We start from the raw sequence: 18,654 nt of genomic DNA on the forward strand, positions 1-18,654 counted from the left end.
TAAATCAAATAACAGGTAAAGTTACTCCCACAAATTTGAAATAAAAGTTCCATACCTTTTAAAAGTAACTTTTCTTTGAGTCTTACATTTTGTGGCTCTAAAAACTGTTGTCTTCGACTCCAACTCCCAGCAACCCTTGCGAGCGTATCTACGTTTGGGTGCATGTACAGCTAGCCGGTGGTAAGGAAATCAAAGCAAATGTAAGTTATTATACAAAGAGAACTCTGACATTTGGACTGGAGCAGCGGGCAAGGCCCCCCTAAAACATTTCTGTCAATGTTCTGACAACATATTCTCACTTCCTGTTTTGCGGAGTTGCTCCTGGCAGCACACGCGGATCATCCAGTTGTCATTTGTGTCTGAAGGCAGTGAGGTTTGGAGTCGGGATGGGACTTCTGGCAACACTTTTAACTACTTTCGTCCTCACTTTTTGCCTCGGCTCTTTGGCTGTGAGGGCCCTTAAATCCCAGCTCTTCACCAGACGCGGGGGTTCATCTTCTTCTGCGGGGATCCCCATAAGCTATAAAACATTATACTTTGAGCAGAAGGTAAGCATAAAACATACGTAAGGCACCCGCTTTCTCTCTAGCAGTGAATTATTTTGTTCCTTTGCCCTGAGGATCTTTATCTTTCACTTCTCTGAAGTCTATGTTGTTGCCTTTAATTGCTTTAAAATGCTTAATCTCATGTCGGATCCCCCAGGAGTTCCAATTACAGTGGAATACTTTTCATGTGTGGATCAACGTCATCAATTAGTTCTTACACATCTTAATGAGTTATTTGTATCAGCAGTCTTGCTGATTTTGCTTTTCTTCATTTATATCTTTTAATAAACTCTTTCTGAGCTCTGTTGTGTTGTATTGCAGAACAATAGATGCGTTTCCCTCTCATTTCCTGTAGTGAAGGGAAAACCATCACAATTAGCCTCTTCCTGCCACTACTACGGTGTCCATCCTGTCTGGCTTCCAGGACTCCAGGTCCCCTCCAGGGTCTTTAGCGCTCAGCAAATGTGAAATGAAAAGCTTTTCTGTGGTGCACCTTGTTGAATCTTCCATCCATTTTTGTTCAATGTTTGCTGCGACTCTGCTCACACAAGTGGATCATAACATAACGTCATGACATGTGATGCTGATTCATGCAGTCACAAGATTGTGGTTGATCACCCATGTTACACACATGTAGCTGCAATCCTTCTGATTCTGTTTGACATGAATTACAGTAAATTATACCTGTCTAACTTGAATTGCACATCACAGTGCTTGCATTTGTAACACTATACCACTCACTCACTTTCAGTTCTATTTGAACATTTAAGATATTATTTAATGAAATTTCCCCAGATGACAAAACAATTGTGAAAAAGGAAGGAGTACTAAAAGTAGAAGTATAAATAATGTCTGTAATAGTGGGTCTTTTGTGCAAACAGACTCTCCGTCGTCAAATATGTGCTTTTCAAATGAATAGTCATCAATAGTCATTTGTTTACGCCACTAGAATAAGAAACTTCTCATATCTTGCTAAATATAATTAGCAGTTTGAAATATCCTGTCTCATCAACCAATTTGAACTGAAGATTTGAATTTCCTGCTGTCCAACATCCACTGTCTTGCACTTTTTTGGTTGAGGGGGCCCACTCAAACCAACGAGAGCCTCTTATCTTTCAACAAGTCCAACAAATACAATCGCTGTTTCTCAGTAGCAGATCTGCTGGTTTTACCTAACAACCATCAGCCATTTGCTCCTTTCTGCTCTCCGTATGGGACTAGCTGTCGTGAGGAGACCCCACGATGATGGTGTCCAGAGGAAATCCTCCTCCCTTCTATAGTTTGCCTCCAGACAATAAATGGAAGCATCTGTTAGCATCCTCCAGATGACCTGTTGTACTTGAGGAGCTTGTGCTGTACCTATTTCCGTCCTGGCACAGAAAACAACACAACAGTGTGTGTTAGAACACTCAGAGTGCGGCCTCAGCAGTTGTGATATCCTAAATCATTTTTAAATGGGAGGTTTTCCTGTGGTGGCCACTTGGCGGCGCAAGTAACCAGGATGTGAACTTCCTCTTTTATGAAAGCATGTGAAAGCGTTGCTGTGTGATGTGCATACAGATTTGGTGAAAGTACTCAGCAGGGAAGGAGCTTTATGTAACCAGTTTTAATCTCTTGTGGATTCAGTTGTGAATTTGGCTTTCCACAAATGATTTGAGTATCATAAAACATACATGTCCTGCACTCTAAATGCTGACATACATGTCTGTCAAGCAGCGGTTTGACTTTTTTAAGGAGATAAATCAAACTATGCATTGACTTAAAGCAATGTAGCTTCTTTTTTTTGCTCTTCATGTTATCTGTCTCATGGTTGCCTCGCACTTAAAATCTCTGCCAAGCGCTGAGGAATCGCAGCTTGAATGAGCACATTGAGGCCCTTGAATCTTTTGCTGTCATTGGCTCTTAAAGTTGCAGCTCTTTTGTATCCGCAGAAGAAGGAAGTGAGCAAGAAAAGGAGAAGAAAAGTTTGGATTCCGTGTTTGGGGCACTTTCAAAGCAGAAGCTTTGTGCTGATCTCTGTGAAATAGTTCATTTCTTTCTGCTGTTGTTTAATAAAGACTCGGACGGGTTTTAAAAAAGGGAAGATTGACCCAAATCCTCAAGGTTTAATGAAATGATTAAAGCTCATACAAACTGGAACAAATGTGACCTTATTTCAACCTCTAATGAAACGTCTGCTCTGCCACTTCTCACTATATCTGGCACAGTTCAATGTCACCAGCCTACCGGAGCTCTCATGGTCCTTCATTTACCTTTCTGTTCCATTTGTTTCACATAACAGATTGATCACTTTGGATTCCTGGAGGATGGCACCTTCAAGCAGAGATACCTCATTGCTGACAAACACTGGCAGCAGCCAGGAGGACCTATTTTCTTCTACACCGGCAACGAAGGAGACATCACCTGGTTCTGCAACAATACCGTGAGCATGCCACCTGCTTTTCAGCATGCACTGAAAGTCCCAGCCAACATCTCTCATTGTTTTCTTCCTAGGGCTTTATGTGGGAAATTGCAGAGGAGTTTGGTGCCATGCTGGTTTTTGCAGAACATCGTTACTATGGAGAGTCGCTACCATTTGGTGCCGACTCTTATAGTGTAAGTGATGATGCATCAAGTGTACTTAAAGCTCTCGCTGCCTAATAGAAATGAACAAGTTGAATATTTAAGTTTAAATACCTAAAAAAGTCATCATTGAGCCCAGTGGCTGTTAAGATATTCTGCATTTGTGAGCACCAGAGCTGGAAAGCGGCCGAGCCTGTTTGCACAACACCAACAAAAGTACTTTATTTTTCATTTGTTTGCAGGACAACAAACACCTGAACTATCTGACCTCAGAACAGGCCCTGGCAGACTTTGCAGTCTTGGTTCAGAACCTGAAATCGACTTTCCCTGGAGCTCAGAACAGTCCTGTTATCGCAGTCGGAGGTTCTTATGGAGGGATGCTCGCTGCCTGGTTCAGGATGAAATACCCTCATATAGTGGTTGGGTAGGATATTCGTATAGTTGATGGGTACTTTGGGTCTTTTTTTCCTTCTAAGGTTTGCTCAAAGGACTTCCTATTGATCCTAATGACCATGTAGCAGAGGTGGGGGTGGTTTTAAAGTCTTGGGAGTTTGAGTCAGCAATTCAGGGGCATCCTCTCTGTCACCTAATTATTCTGTGATGAAAGAAAAGAAAATCAATGCATATTTGAATATCTGCTGATTTGATTCCAGGGCGCTGGCATCCTCCGCACCAATATGGCAGTTTCCTGGGATGGTGCCTTGTGGAGACTTCTATAAAATAGTTACACAGGACTTTGCCAAAAGCGGGAGTGACTGTGATAAAAACATCCGGATGTCATGGAAGGCTATTGAAAATGTCTCTTCTACTGGTAAGTCTTACTGTAATGATGGCTCCGTTATTCCTGCCACTGTCATCATCTGGTTTCAATAATACAGCTCGGTAGGCTCAGGAAATGCTGTGCACATGAAAAAAGAAATTGCAGCATGATAAAATGTATCTTTTTTTCCTTTTGACAAGCATCTGGCCTTCAGTGGCTGTCGGAGGAATTTGGTTTATGCGCTCCTCTTAAGAGCAAGAGTGATATTGCCGGCTTCAAGAACTGGCTTCAGGAGACCTGGGTGAATTTGGCCATGGTGGACTATCCTTATGAAGCCAATTTCCTTCAGCCTCTTCCTCCGTGGCCCATTCAGGTACATAACGATACAACTCGGAGCATTTAGAGAATGAGCACCCAGTTGCTGATTTGGATTTAGTGGTTTGATGGAACATAATTGTAGCTTTGTTTTTGGTTAAGTGCCTGATCAGCCTGACAGCTTTGTCCTAAATTGCCATGAATGTGAGACTCGCACTGTTGTGCCACAAGTGTTTGTTGTGGCCTTCCAAGCTTTTGTTTATCACGGCTGTCAATTAACTCCATTAATATTCATAAGGAGCCGGCTGCTTTGGAGATTGTAAGTATACTTCAGACGAGCAGCAACAAGTAAACCACCATTCTTTTGGTGCGCCGGTGCTCCACCCGTTTGCACACTCCTTCAGAGCTCTGAGGTGTTGCTCTCACGGAACGCTGGCACAGCAGCACAGAAGGAGGAACTCTCACCCAGAGCAGCTCCTCGGGAGGTTAAAACAAAGCACTCGACGAGCTCCAGGCAGAAAATAAAAATAAAAGGTGAAAATCACCTGCAGCCATTGAATCTAGCTAACACTGAAACATTCTCTGTGGTGTAAAGGAGCTGGTGACACCACAGAGGTTAAATTAGGTGCAGCAGATTAAACCACATCACGTGAATAAACCAAGCTCTGCTATTGACCCCCTACTCTTTGTTTGGTACCTTAAAACCCCTCCAGTGTCCCCCGAACAATGGTCTCCTCGTAAAAACCTACACATGCATGATGTATTTTTTATTTGCTTGTTTATTGTTTGACTCTGAATAGATGGTGAAATAAACACTAAATGGTCATTTGGGGGATTTTTGACTCCTGGTCGTTAATATATACGACCCCGATGGGTGGTTTAAGCAGTGTAGGCAGTGGGTGCAGAGAGGAGCTTTTTTAATGACAAAGCTAATGTGATTATCTGGGTGAGTGTGAGAACGGAGTATTGAGGGCTTAGAAGAGGGAAATCTGTTGGCAGAGATGAATGTATAAGCCTAATCCGATCTGAAAAGTAAGGAGAAGATGCTTTGGAGCAGTTGCTTTTTTTTTTTTCTCCACAGTATAAATCTTTGCTCGGACATGTCTGCAACCCTCCTCATATCGACCACCAACTCCTCCCCAGCCTGCAGACAAAAGCCTCAGTAACAAACTCCACAGCAGCGCAGCTCCCCTCCAGCCTCCAAACAAGAAAGCTCCGTTTTTGTACTCACAAAGAGTCCCCAACAACAGCCAGGGCCGCCGCCGCAACCATAACAACACGCAGCGAAATGAAACATAAACGCCGTAGTTCAAATATTTATCGTCCACGCGATTGATTCTGAGGAATCAGCTGGGGTCCCGGGGACAGAAAACCATTCACTTTCAATGATTTAGCACGTTGGCTTTGAGTAAATGGGCGCTTTTATCCCGTCATGCCAAGATCAGAGCAGTAAATTCAAGGTCAGTCAAAGGAATTCCACATGCAAATCAGGCGCCACCATTTTCTATGTGCAAGAATGTTTTACGAGCCGCGAGACAACAACCTTTTCATGAAACAACGCAACATGTTTAAGCTCTGCCAAAACGCACGGTAACCGTGCCCTCAAACTTTGTTTTTTTTTTGCTAATGTCTTCAAGGCGGTTTGCAAGTATCTGTCCTTCAGCGGCTCCGTACCTGACTACCAACTGTTGCACGGCGTCTCCCAGGCAACAAAGGTCTACTACAACTACACAGGAAGCTCGCCCTGTCTGAACACGTCCCAGACAGCAACAGGCAGCCTGGGTTTCCTCGGCTGGTTCTACCAGGTGTGCAGAGATGCGTCTGTTCTCCACCTCATCCATCAGAATGTCATTGTCCAACCCCTCGTCTGCAGGCCTGCACGGAGATGGTGATGCCCATGTGCACGGACGGCATCCAGGACATGTTTGAGCCCGAGGAGTGGAACTTCCAGGCCTTCTCTGATGACTGCAATGCCAGGTTCGACACCAGGCCCAGAGCTGACTGGGCAGGAACAGTTTACGGAGGGAAGGACATCGCCGCTCACAGCAACATCATCTTCAGGTAAACTGACCCCACCACCTTCAACTGTTCACCCAACTGGATCTAGCTGGTGCTCTCATACTGTGAAGAGAATATTTAATCTGAGTTTCTTGGCTGCTGTGTTCCAGTAACGGAGGACTGGACCCCTGGTCAGCTGGAGGAGTGAATCACAACATAACAGATTCTCTGATTTCCATTTTGATCCCCGATGGAGCGCATCACTTAGACCTCCGCTACACCAACGACCATGACCCGCCTTCAGTCCGTGCCGCTCGGGCGTTGGAGGTGAACTATTTTCACAAGTGGATCAAGCACGCTAAAAAAATTCACAGAGCATCGGTCTTTAAACTGCATTAATTCCATGAAATAGAATTTGGGGGGAAAAAAATGTCCATGAAGTCCAATAAAATGTCGCTTTAATTTGTGTGACGGCTGCACATTCAGTTGTGAAACCAAAGATTTTAACTAACAAAGTGTGTCTGTGCTGCACCTTTTAATGCAGAAATCAGCTGTTAATGCTACAGTGTGTTTTTTCTACGTATTCTTTTTTCATCCTGCTTTAATTTTTAATGGTTCAAGTCCACCAATTTGTTTTGGAGCTAATATATTTGTCAGTGTTTACAGTAAAGATAAGGTCAATGTTTACTGACTGGATTATTAAACTTGATTTGTTCCTGGATGATGAACTGGGTCTGATTCACCTTTAAAGGTGTTTGAAAAAGCAACATGTTAAATGATGGGATAATCTTTCAAATTGCCTTATAATCGTGCAGGAGGTCCCCTGTTGTTGCTCTGCAGACTCTCTCAGGTTTTAGAGAGACTGAGACTCTCCTCTTACTTCCACCTCGCAGGAACAATTGCATATGCTTCAGATTTAATAAGACCCCGATCAGAGGGAGCCAATAAAGTGAATTGTGGGAGGTTATTGCAGCTACACCTGCTGACCTCACCCCTGTGGACAACCTGTGGGACGCCCTGGCTGCACATTCATTCTCTGCCTGCCATTAAGGCTCTAAATTGCAACACCAAAGCAGCCCGTAGACTCTGGTTTGTTCCCCCCTGCCGGTCATAATATTAATACAGCTCCTGTGGTGCCGGAGAGGTCGAGAAGGCTTGATGGGAGGTTAAGAGCGAGGTGGTGGATGGAGGCAGGAAACAGCAGCGACCAAGAAACCTTTTGTAGTTTAGTGTCAAGTCCCCCCCCCCCCTCCCTTTTCTTTTTCTTTAATGTCAGACTTAAGACTTGACATGAAGGATAAAGTAAACTTCTTAACCCTGCGGACACCACGCACCGGCCCAACTTCACAACATTTTCCTGCAGGATTGACGGAAATTTCTCCTCGGTAAGAAGAGAGAGAGAGAGAGAGAAGAAAAAGCCTAGTTAAACGTGGGGGAGGACAGAGTCTCGGCCAATAAATGCCGTCCAAAACTTTTCTCAGGACTTTGAGAGGTCATTAATTTTGCCGCCCTTTTCTAAGTGTGTGACACTGGCCATCAGTCAAAGGTGTTATTAGTATTCGCTCCACCCAAACCCTGAAGTCCCTGCTCCGTCGGGGGACCACACACTTGTAGGAAGAACTTGTGTGTCTGTCACAACCTGGTGCACCGAGCAATGCACACACACCCACACACACACCGGGGTTCGGTTCTGCCGAACAAGTAAATCCTCAAGAGACAAAGAGGAGGTTATGGTTCTGGATGGATGCATTAAGTCCCCAAAATTGTTCACACTTTTAACTAGATGGATTATTTTAGATTATTCTATGAGAAAAACAAAAACCCCACACTTTCAAGTCTCATATTTGAGCTTTTTGGGCCTCGCTGATCCGCCTCACCCCCCACCTCGCCAACGGCACTTAATGCAACAACAGCATCTTGTTTCCGGGATCTGCGCGTCACGCCCGGCGACATGAATGACTCGCCAGCACAAAAGCCCCAGCACTGTGAGCAGGAAAAGGGGGATATATTTGTGATGCTGAGTGTGACGATGCCAGAGTTGGACCGAGACAGACGGGGGTTGTTAAACGCTCCGGACTCGCCCGCTGGATCATGTCAAATGTTCCGAGTCCAGTTCCTCCAACTGATAACCGAGATCAATCGGGAGCTCTTTCATTTGCCAGCTGTCTAAACAGAGCGGTTCTTTGCTTTAAAAACCCGGTTGCTCACAGATTTGAGATTTTCTGGGTTCCTTTTTGGAGGCAGACTTTTGCTACAGGCCAGAGATAATTAGATCAGTGCTTTCACTGTCTTCTTTCAACAAAATTAGCATAAGAAAGCTGCTCTTTCCCTAACAGTTTCACTTTTGTCTCCATCCATCTCTTAAATAATTCACCTCCCACCCCAATTGTCTTTAAATTATTAACCTTTTTTAATTCAAAAAGGAGTCGGAGAAGGACAAACCGATAAATCAGGTAATAAGTAAATACATCTAAAGGGTATATCTTTATATTCACTTAAAATTCCATCTACAGGCTTACATTTGGATAAATGCTGGAGGCATATTTGCCTTTTGGAGATGTTTAACACGCTTCCTGTAAATATGTTGTTTACCACAGACGTTTCATACCCGGATTTCTTAAGGTCAACATTTCTTCCCCCGCACAAATTGTGAACTGCACTTTATTCCCCTTTAATTTAACAGCTCCGGCCACTTTTCTAGTTAAATCGACTGTTCATTATTGAGCGCTATTCTGCGAAGGGGTTGTGAGGTGCAATTTAATGAATCTCTGGCACAAAGCTCCCTTTCACAGCCGGGAGGAAGAATAGAGGCTATTTAGACCCTGTAGGGCTTTATGTCAAAGGCAGCCCATAATGGTTGTCAGGCCAGGGCAGATATTCCCACTGGCCTGGGAATGCACCAGGAATCAACTTTTGCCATGAGCAGATTAAGACACAAGCGAGCCGTCAGGAAGATTCTCCCAACAGCAGCATCTGTTTGGGTGTGGAGTTTCGCAGCATTGGGTTGCAAGCTGAATTCCTTTCAGTTCTACGGTGCCTCAAAGGTGGCCAAATCATCAGTGAGAGCAATGACTTTTCAAAGCTTCTGGTGGGATTTGTGCTGGCACATTTCTCTGGAGCGCCATGTTTGGATATTAACTGAGAAGCTGCTTCTGCTGGTGTGACCCTCACAGTTACCGTAACACCCTCCAGTCTCGCGGCCTTGTTGTGGTCCAGAGCGCATGCAAACAGTTAAACTTGGGTGAAAGTTCTGACGGAGGTCATTGTCCTGAACTCAGCAGGGGGGGGGTTAGACAAATCCCTCTTTAGATGCAGGTGGTCGGGCACAAGCAAAGAGTTAAACCCTGTGGCCTCTTGGCCCCTCCCCTTTGATGTTCTGACATCATTGGTCCAGCCCACTAAAAGATCTCTTTGCTTTCTTCAGACCCTCTCACTTCTACTCCGGAATATTTACAGGATCTCCATGAGCAGCATCACAACCCAGCATTTGTCGGCGAAGCGGAAAAGCTATGCTTTGAAGCGGAGGATGCCACAAGTGTAGCCGGCGGGCTTGTCAGAGTTATGGCTGTTCAGACTGCAATCATGAACCCCCAGTTCATGAATTTTGCCTTTCCTGGATCTGTGATGGGGTACGATATGGAGAAGGGTCTGGATGAGGGTCTCCTCTGTGAGGCTGACAACGAAGAGGACTACAGGGAGACCACCAGGGACTTGTTGAGCTTCATGGACTCAGCCTCCAGCAACATCAAGCTGGCCCTGGACAAACCGGTGAAGTCCAAGAGGAAGGTCAACCACCGCAAGTATCTTCAGAAGCAGATTAAGAGGTGCACCGGAATCATTACACCAGGAAATGTAGCGGACGCCCCAGTTAAAAGACAGGTCTCCCCGCTGACCCAGTCCAGCCCTTTACAGAGCAAAACACCCCCTAAGCGTGAGGGGATCCAGGCCAGCTTGCAGAGCAAGAGCCTGGCAGCACTTTTCAGCCCGGTGAAGGATGTGAGGGGCGAAAAGACCAAGAAGCCACCCCTGAGGCACCGAAATCTGCCGCCCTCCTTCTTCACCGAGCCTGTCAGTTGCTCAAAAGTTAGCTCCACGTCTGGGATGACGCTGAGAGACTTGGAGAGAGCCAACCCTGAGACCGCAGACTTCTTTGACCTCTTGGGTCCTGATTACAGCAGCATGGTCAGCGAGCAGGACCTTTATCAAGGCATTCCGCTTCGGGTTCAGCCGGACCTCGGAGGCCTGGATCCCGCCTGCTACGACACTCATCATTTGGTTGGTGGTCTCCTCTACCCAGAACCCTGGACTAGTTGCTCTGATACGTCTAAGAAAGCAGGCAGCGGCCCGCGTTCGGGTCCACACCAGTCGCCAGCCTACTGCCCGTCTGATCCTTGTGGGCCCATGGAGGACCACTCACTGTGCACTTTGGCCTTCCCAAACCTCTTCACAGACTGCTCCACACCTCAGGTTACCTATGATTTAAACGGGGCTTGTAACAGACCTCAGTACTCATCTCTGTGATCCAGTCCTGTTTTTAGGAGACGCAACGACCGGAAACCTTAACACACTAGTTTTAAAGTGTAAGGCCGCGATGCTGTGCTTGTTGCTCCATTTTGAGATTTAAATTACATTTAAAGCTTTGGGTTGTCTGTCCTCAAAAAAAGAGTTTGAATCATTTTAATCTTTAATCTGCAGTTCAATATTTCCAAAGCTTTGCAAAACTGTTCCATAACCTAGTTTTATTACTGTACACTACAAACTATACTACAGTCCTGCACACTCTGAAGTGTTGAGTGAATGTGGATCAACTGTTTTTGCACCGTCTGTAATTTCATGGCAATGAAAATATGGGATTATTTCAGTTTGTCACTTGTAAATGAGCCATTCTTCACTGGGATCTCTGTTTCCGCGTGTAAATAAAATAAAATAAAATATATAAGTGGGAGGAAACACTTGTTGGATTAGTCCACTAAATAGGAATTACTTCTAGAAAGGTTTGCAACTGTTAGCATCATTTAGGAAAATTGCTGCACACCCAGCACGGCACTTTCTGAACCCGCAGCTGTAGACAATGTTAGAAAAAAAAAACCCACACACACACTTTGCTGTAACTTTATGCTGATTCTGCAACATCTACAGCTCAGAAATGAAATTTTCATGTACTGTATCTCCATTTGGTTGGAAAACTCTAAATGTATCTCACAATCGCAAGAAGGAATTAAAGCTGGTCTTTATTTTCTCTGACAACTGTTTTGTGTGTGTTGCTTATGACAAATTAGGAGTTGTGATCAACACAATAGAAGAGGCCATGGAAGGAAATTAGATCACAATAAACGAATGAATGCTTAAAACTTGTTTTATTGTGTCTTGTTTAGGTGAGGTAATGACCTTTGGGTGACCCTGGTACCACAGAATAAGAAGCAAAAGCTCACAAAACTCGCGTTTTGTCACACGCAAATATCTCGTCACTTGCTTTCCCTCCCAATAATTGACATATTAATCACATTTTATTTTGTTGTCGCTGCTGTTGGACCACCACTCTCTCATTTCCTACAAACGGGTGTGTGTGTGTGGTGTGTGTGTGTGGGGGGGGGGGGGGGGGGGGGGGGGGGGGTGTTAAATAATGCAAATAAGCCTTAAACTGGACTCAAAAACAACGCGAGCGCTCGATTCCTGTCAGCTCTGATGGCGCCCCCTACTGGCCACGCACGGTCCAGTCACCTCCCTTCAAACGTTGTCCGACGATGGACGCACAAATCGAAACGTATCAGGTTGAACGACAGGAAAACATGAGCGACAGATTCAGAATTGAGTTTCTGCAGGTTGTCTAGGTTACCCTTCACCCCCCAGGTCATATAGTTGATCACTTAAATAGTTAAGAGATAGATAGATAGATAGATAGATAGATAGATAGATAGATAGATAGATAGATAGATAGATAGATAGATGGATGGATGGATGGATGGATGGATGGATGGATGGAGATGAGATGGATGGTGGATAGATAGATAGATAGACAGACAGACAGACAGACAGACAGACAGACAGACAGACAGACAGACAGACAGACAGACAGACAGATAGATAGATAGATAGATAGATAGATAGATAGAGATATTTTCCCTCCATGGCCAGCCAGTTCCACTAGATGGCAGTAATGATCCACTGAAGCCCCCAGGCCGCCACTCCCTTCTAGACACAAACGCTTCTTATCTATAATGTATGACATTTTGGTATGAAAATCAGTGTTAGATTGCAGCAGCTCAGCTTTAAAAAACAAAACAAAACAAAAAAAACCTAACCCAAAAACCTCCAACAAAAACCTGTGCTGAATCAAGCACACTCTTCGATCTACTCTCTCAGCCTTCTCTGACTCTAGAAATACATGACGTTTGAATTTGACATTCATTCCTAATTTAGCTTTTATGTTTTTTTTTGTTGTTTTTTTTTGTCATTGTTGTTATCCTCCAGCAGCTGTCTTTGGTGTGAAGACTGGCTGACACAATGCTGTCATACGCAGGACTAGACAATATCTGGAGGCTCGCAGCAGAACAAACTCTGCACACAGAGGGCATATGGATTTTCTGTCCCTGACTTGACACCAGCTGATATATTCAGATTAGGTTCCAGTGATGGAGCCACAACAGTATCCTGCTTTGATTTATGCCACACTGGAGATGCAGTGTTTGTCAAAGTGATTAACAAGATCAGTGCTGGCGCTGTCCTGAATAACAAGAGCCAGATATCTAGGTAAACTAGATAATACGAGGCAGCTTTTCTCTGGCATCAGACATGGTGCTGTATAATGAGGGGAAACCGGTAGATGCTACAGAGATGATGATGTGTTGTGCAGAAAAACATGCACACGGTGCATTGAAATGGCAGCGTAAGAACCCATTACCAACAGAGGAATTAAAGCCCTTTTATACATCCTATCTGTTTTATGTGCACTCCTAGAAATAGCAGCTCTATCCAGGCTTGCCCTCTCACTGACCCCTTTGTTTACCCTTCATGTCTTGCTAACGCAGGAGCACAGTGTGAACATTTCAAAGGGGTTTGCATTTTCTTTTATGAAGACCAAAGAACAAAAGATGGTGATTCATGGTGATTTACAGGAAATAGTAACATAGCATGTGGTTTGTTTTTTTTACAACTTGCTGCTGTTATTTCCAAACACACTTTCTGTTGTTATGGTCATTTTTCCTCAGTTTTCTTTGGACAAACCTGCAGCTTTCCTGAAAACGGTGGCAGGGTTAGGGTTACAATGATGATGATTTGGGTTTAAGCCGAGCTCTGAATGATTGCAACCTACTCCGCCATCAGTCAAGGCTGAACGCAGGTCTTCCTGATGACTCCCAGAAAAGTGCAGAAACTCAAAATGTTGCTACTCAACAACACTATTCAGCACAACATTGGGGGGGTGGGGGTGGGGGTGGGGTTCATTTCAGGTAGAACAACATATCCGGGGCTTGTCTTCACTCTGCCATTCTGTTCTACTCGAAAAAGGCAATTTCAGTGTGAAAGCTCTTCTAGTTGTAGATACACACATATATCAGACACACTCATAGGAGATGATCACAGCGGACTTGCTGCAGCTGAACGTTTCGTTCCATATGCATTTCATGTCTCATTGCTCTCTGTTTGCACTCGGTTTTAGCAGCTCTGATGCACTCTCTCCTCCTCAGGGCGTTGTGAGCCCGCTTGTGTACATCAGGGTGTTTTGAATATTTGCAAAGGGCGCGACTGACAACAGCCTTGCCTGGATTTGAGACTATTTCCATACATATTTACTCCAACGCTAGCAGACACAACTCTCTCATTCGTAGGTTTGGTCCTGATCACCAGCTGCCGTCACCTCGATGTGACTGTGACCGGGTCAGCCCTTATCGATAACAACCCCGGCCTATCAATCAACCCTTTGTCATTCCTTGCTGTCACTCAGAGACGATTGATCCTGAGACCACAGGTGAAGGTCAGAGAGGGGACCGATCTGATCACCTGACACCTCAATTGGGATTCTTCCTCACCGACATCATCTTCGTCACTGTGGGTGCAAAGTGGTAAAATGGGTCGAGCTTTGAGAGAAGTTGGTTGTTTTCCAGTGTTTTTATAATACAGGGAGGAAACACAAATCTATACATTTAAAAGGGAGCATATTTTGCTATTTATTGATTATTCTAAAGAGTGTGGGAGCAGGGTGTTGTCCTAGCAGATGCACTCCCACAGTGTCCAGCAGAGTTTCAGAATTATGGGAATATTATTATTACCATTATTATTTCCCTTCTGGACTGAGTCTCTGTGGGTCTCTCAGCATTTAAAAAAAATCACAAAAAGTGAATAGTTTAACCATAAACTTGAACCTTCAGTGGACGAGTTATTCCTTTGTCGGTTATTGTTGAATAAGACGGAAAGCTATTCTGACTTCAGCGTCATCTAATCAAGACGGTTACGAAACCAGGACCAGGACCTGCAGCAAGACCACCTGGCAGAAACAGGAATGAAGATGCTAAACGATGTTAGGATCAGAATAAGGAGCGAGAGATTATAGAGGATGGAGGATGTGGGTGGGGTTACGGTAGTTCTGTCTTTTGGGAGCTGGGCTAAGAAGTGGAGGGTCCTTGGTTCAAGCCCCAGTGCAGCCAAGGCATGGGTAATACTCTGGGTAACACCTTCAGAGTTTTGCCGAGGTACCCTTGAGCAAGGTAAAACTAGCACGTTAATGCTGCAGTTATACTCAATAAAAGCAACGTCTGTCTGGGAGCCACTTTTCATGAGTTATGTTGTTCATTTAGTGGCTGTCTTCGTAACCTCACAGCAAGAACACTCTCTTTGAGATTGTTTTCTGTTCTCAGGTAGGCCCAAATCCAAACTCTGCTGAGGGTTGGAGCTTTATTACAGCCTGTCTCAAAGCAGCGGAGTGTGCTGCTGCACACAGCCTGATAACAATCCTGATGTGAGCTCCGCTTGCCTTCATGTAAAGTAGGAACATGAGGGCCATTCTCATGTCAAAATAGATGTTACTTTGTGAAGCTCGAGGCTGCCAACGGGGCCCGAGGAGATGCGCTTTTTGTCGTAATTATCTCACACTATTGAACGTCTTGACTTGTGACTCACAGCATCATGTATAATCCAATTCCTCTCTGGCAAAAGTGTCAAAAGCAAACACTTGTGGATGTTAAAAAGTAGCACGTTGAGCTTCTGTCTCCGTATCAGGGAAAATGCGAGCTTGTATCATAAAAGATGTACCAACCATCTAAGAGAGCGTCAGCTGCATAAAACCATCTGCATACGCGCAGAGAAGCATAATACTCTTTAAAAGTGGAGTAAATCCCTTTACATGTCACCGATTTACCTCCCTCATCCCTTATAATTGCTGCAGCCTTCCCAGTCGGAGGGGGTGAAGGATGGCAAAACATGCGGTTATCTTCAGGAATGTTCTTAATATTCTGTCATGAGGCTCGACTTTTCTCAGCAGTTTAAAGGGGGAAATTGCTGGGTGTTTTTTATATTACTAAACAAACAAAGAAGTTCACGCTGCTGTACCAGATGTTTGTGCACCTCTGCGCTTTCTCCGCTTTACAGGAAGAATTAATGTTGTCATTTGCTGTAAATTATACAAGCATCGAAGACATTATATTGAACTCAGACATTAATATTCTCAAACAACAAACACATATTTCTTGGCAGATCTCCAAACATGGCTTTATAAATTCTTAATGTGCACTTTTGCTAAACAGAGAAAGATAGAATTAAGTAGGACATTATTGGTGTAAAGTTGCTCTCTTTATATTAAACCAAAGTCTACCAAAAATAGAAGTCAACAATAATCATGCTATGAACAGCATTTTAAGAGGCACAGGTGGATTTTAAATCAGATTCACCTCCTTTGGTGCAAATGAAGGACAGCAGGTGTAATAAAGAGGCAAAGAGAGGACAAGGTCCTGACGAAAAGAATGGTTTGGCCACAGATAATTGCTCTCCATTTATCCTGGCTGACTGATTCTTCCTTTGTGTTCTGCTAAAGGTGGACGAGCAGTGCATCCTGATTGGACTGCAGGCACCAATAACACAAAAGTAGAGAGCAATCACTCCCAGAGGACAGAGACTGAGCAGCTGCAAGGCATCCATCATCCAGGTTTCCCTCTTTACCTGTGTGATTTGCTAAATTAGAATAAAACATTTTTAACCCCACTTGTTTTGCTCATCGGTTGTGTGTGTCTTAAATCCTGGCGTCGTGGACTGTTAAACGTCCACATAAAAGCCTGATAGCCTGAGCTTGAGCAATGCTGAGGATTTGTGATTTGTTTGGAGAGGAGGACGACTGGCCTTTGAAACGAGAGAAACACAAACACTCACGCTCCAAACCGAGAACTTTTTTATTTTTATTTAAGTTTCTACCACCGATGTGAAGAAGCACAGTGTTTGCTATCGTCCGTGTTTAGATGGAATAATCCGCATTGTATTAATAACCGTTTTTGGGTTCAAAGTTCCATTGAACACCAATGTGTTCAATGTTGCGCCCTGGAACCCTGCTAGAATTGCTCAGCCACTGTTGTCAAATTAAAAGCATCAGAAATAAAACAAATGGGATAAAAAAGACACACTCTTTCTCTGATGCCCTTGTCGTTTTTCGTGACGTGCTAATATATGCAGATTAAAGCCATTAGCATACCCGTCCTGAGAGTTGTCTGCATGGAATGATTGTCATTCTGGAACCAAAAAGGAAAAAGAAATCACAGACCGGAAAATTGTTCTGTTGGCCTTCTTCTAAAAGATCATTTCATGCCTACAACTAATTAATTATAATGTTACTAGTTTCCGGGACAAACAATGAGGAGTCAGAAGGACAAACTTTAATCAGGGGATTTAAGAGACTTTCTTATGTCTGTGTGTGTGTTTTTAAATAAATGACCTAGCAATTAATTCCACCGAGTGCAACATAATCAGTGTCATCTGTGATTTGAACATCAATAAAACAGACGTGACATGTTTCTGGATGGTCGACAAGGCCGAAGACGACAAAACTCCCGGAGTGGATGAACGTGAACGAAATACGGATTCAAGGATAAACCCCAATCCCAAACAGGAAGTCTGTGGAATGCTCAGATGAACCATTTTCCAACCAGTAGCATCTGATCCTCTGTATGGGGACGCATTAAGGTGTCTGCTGGCACACACACACACGCACACACACACAAATTCAAAGTGGGTCAGCGAGGCAGACCTGCAGTATTCAGACCTCTCAAGCCATGACAACCATCACAAAATCCCCTCACAGCTGTAAAACCATCCCCTCTGTGGACTTTACAGCCGCTCTCATCGAGTAAAGATGATCTCTCCTGTTAAAAATTAAAGAAGATTTTGTCTCTGTGTGCCAGTGCGCCTCGAACCTTATCAGTCAGAACAAATATCATTAGTATGAATAAAGTTCCCTGTGACCTTTTCAGAAAGTATCACGGTGATGAGCACGGTGAGAAGGTCAGCAAATGTCTCCTCTGTAGAGCGGAGATCCTCCTCAGTGTGAGCTGATAGAGCGTGATTCCGGGAGGGAACACGCTGATGAGAAAAGGCCAATAAGGGATGAACATAGAGCCAAGTGTGTGCAGGAAAGTTCATGTGATTTCAACAATAAATGTCCCTGGAAGGCGTTTGACCAACTGTAAAAATGAACGGCCTTCATGAGTAAAGTTTGACGGGAGAAACAAAAGAAATGTTGCAGGTTAATTTCAGAAACGCAGCACAAATATGTCGACGTGCCCTGGCTGAACCTTCTGTCTGCCTGCCTGAACCACCGCTGACTCACCTGAACTACTTAATTCTGATCAGGTGAGCCTGAACTCACTGCTGACCTCATTAATTAATTTCTCGGGGAGCCGCTATTGATTGGAAAAACAGCGGCTGAATGGGCTTTTGCCACATATTTGGCCAGATAGAATGCAAATATGAGCAGAAGAGCCTTGGCCCGTTGAAATGAATTTTAATATCCACCACTGAGGTTTTCAAACAGCCCCTACAAGCCCGTATTTAAAATGTAAAATAGAGATTTCTGCATCTTGTGGCGTGTTTACGTCAGCGTCCACCAGCTTCCCTCACCGAAAAGCGCAAAGCACATTTCCGCGAATCAATAAACACTTTACGTGTTGTGCCGCAGCTCATAATGTTTAAAAAAAAAATGCATTTGAAAGCGTTCTCTGTGACCAGTCTTATTCAACCAAGAAAAGCAATTACAGAGCTACTTTAAAACAGCGCCATACATCACCATCATTACGACGCCATCTGCAGCCAATCACCATCTGTTGGCCAATGCTACCGTTCCATACTTCTGCTTTATTATTTCTAATCAAAAGAAGGCCATTGGGAACAAGATATACTTTGCAATTAGGTCCCGAGCACATAAATATAACGCAAAAATGGCGTCACTGCAGCCCCAGACTGAAAACTAGCTTAAACAAAACAGGTTCAGTCGATAACTGA

General features: G+C 44.2%; 2 protein-coding genes across 2 annotated transcripts; both read left to right on the plus strand.

Annotated features, from left to right (window-relative positions):
• The first annotated feature begins 295 nt into the window (after nt 1–295).
• Nucleotides 296–6,901, plus strand: prcp (prolylcarboxypeptidase (angiotensinase C)). The gene is made up of 9 exons (XM_057050196.1): nt 296–548; nt 2,827–2,967; nt 3,039–3,140; nt 3,350–3,531; nt 3,761–3,918; nt 4,068–4,240; nt 5,820–5,987; nt 6,056–6,243; nt 6,351–6,901. Exons 1-9 carry the CDS (start codon nt 387–389, stop codon nt 6,577–6,579), a joined length of 1,503 nt encoding a protein of 500 aa, XP_056906176.1. The 5' UTR covers nt 296–386; the 3' UTR covers nt 6,580–6,901.
• Nucleotides 6,902–9,599: 2,698 nt separating this feature from the next.
• Nucleotides 9,600–11,531, plus strand: LOC130535361 (protein FAM181B). The gene has a single exon (XM_057050343.1). It carries the CDS (start codon nt 9,742–9,744, stop codon nt 10,699–10,701), a length of 960 nt encoding a protein of 319 aa, XP_056906323.1. The 5' UTR covers nt 9,600–9,741; the 3' UTR covers nt 10,702–11,531.
• The last annotated feature ends 7,123 nt before the right edge of the window (nt 11,532–18,654 follow it).

Source organism: Takifugu flavidus, chromosome 12 (assembly GCF_003711565.1).
Source record: "Takifugu flavidus isolate HTHZ2018 chromosome 12, ASM371156v2, whole genome shotgun sequence".
NCBI lineage: Eukaryota > Metazoa > Chordata > Actinopteri > Tetraodontiformes > Tetraodontidae > Takifugu > Takifugu flavidus.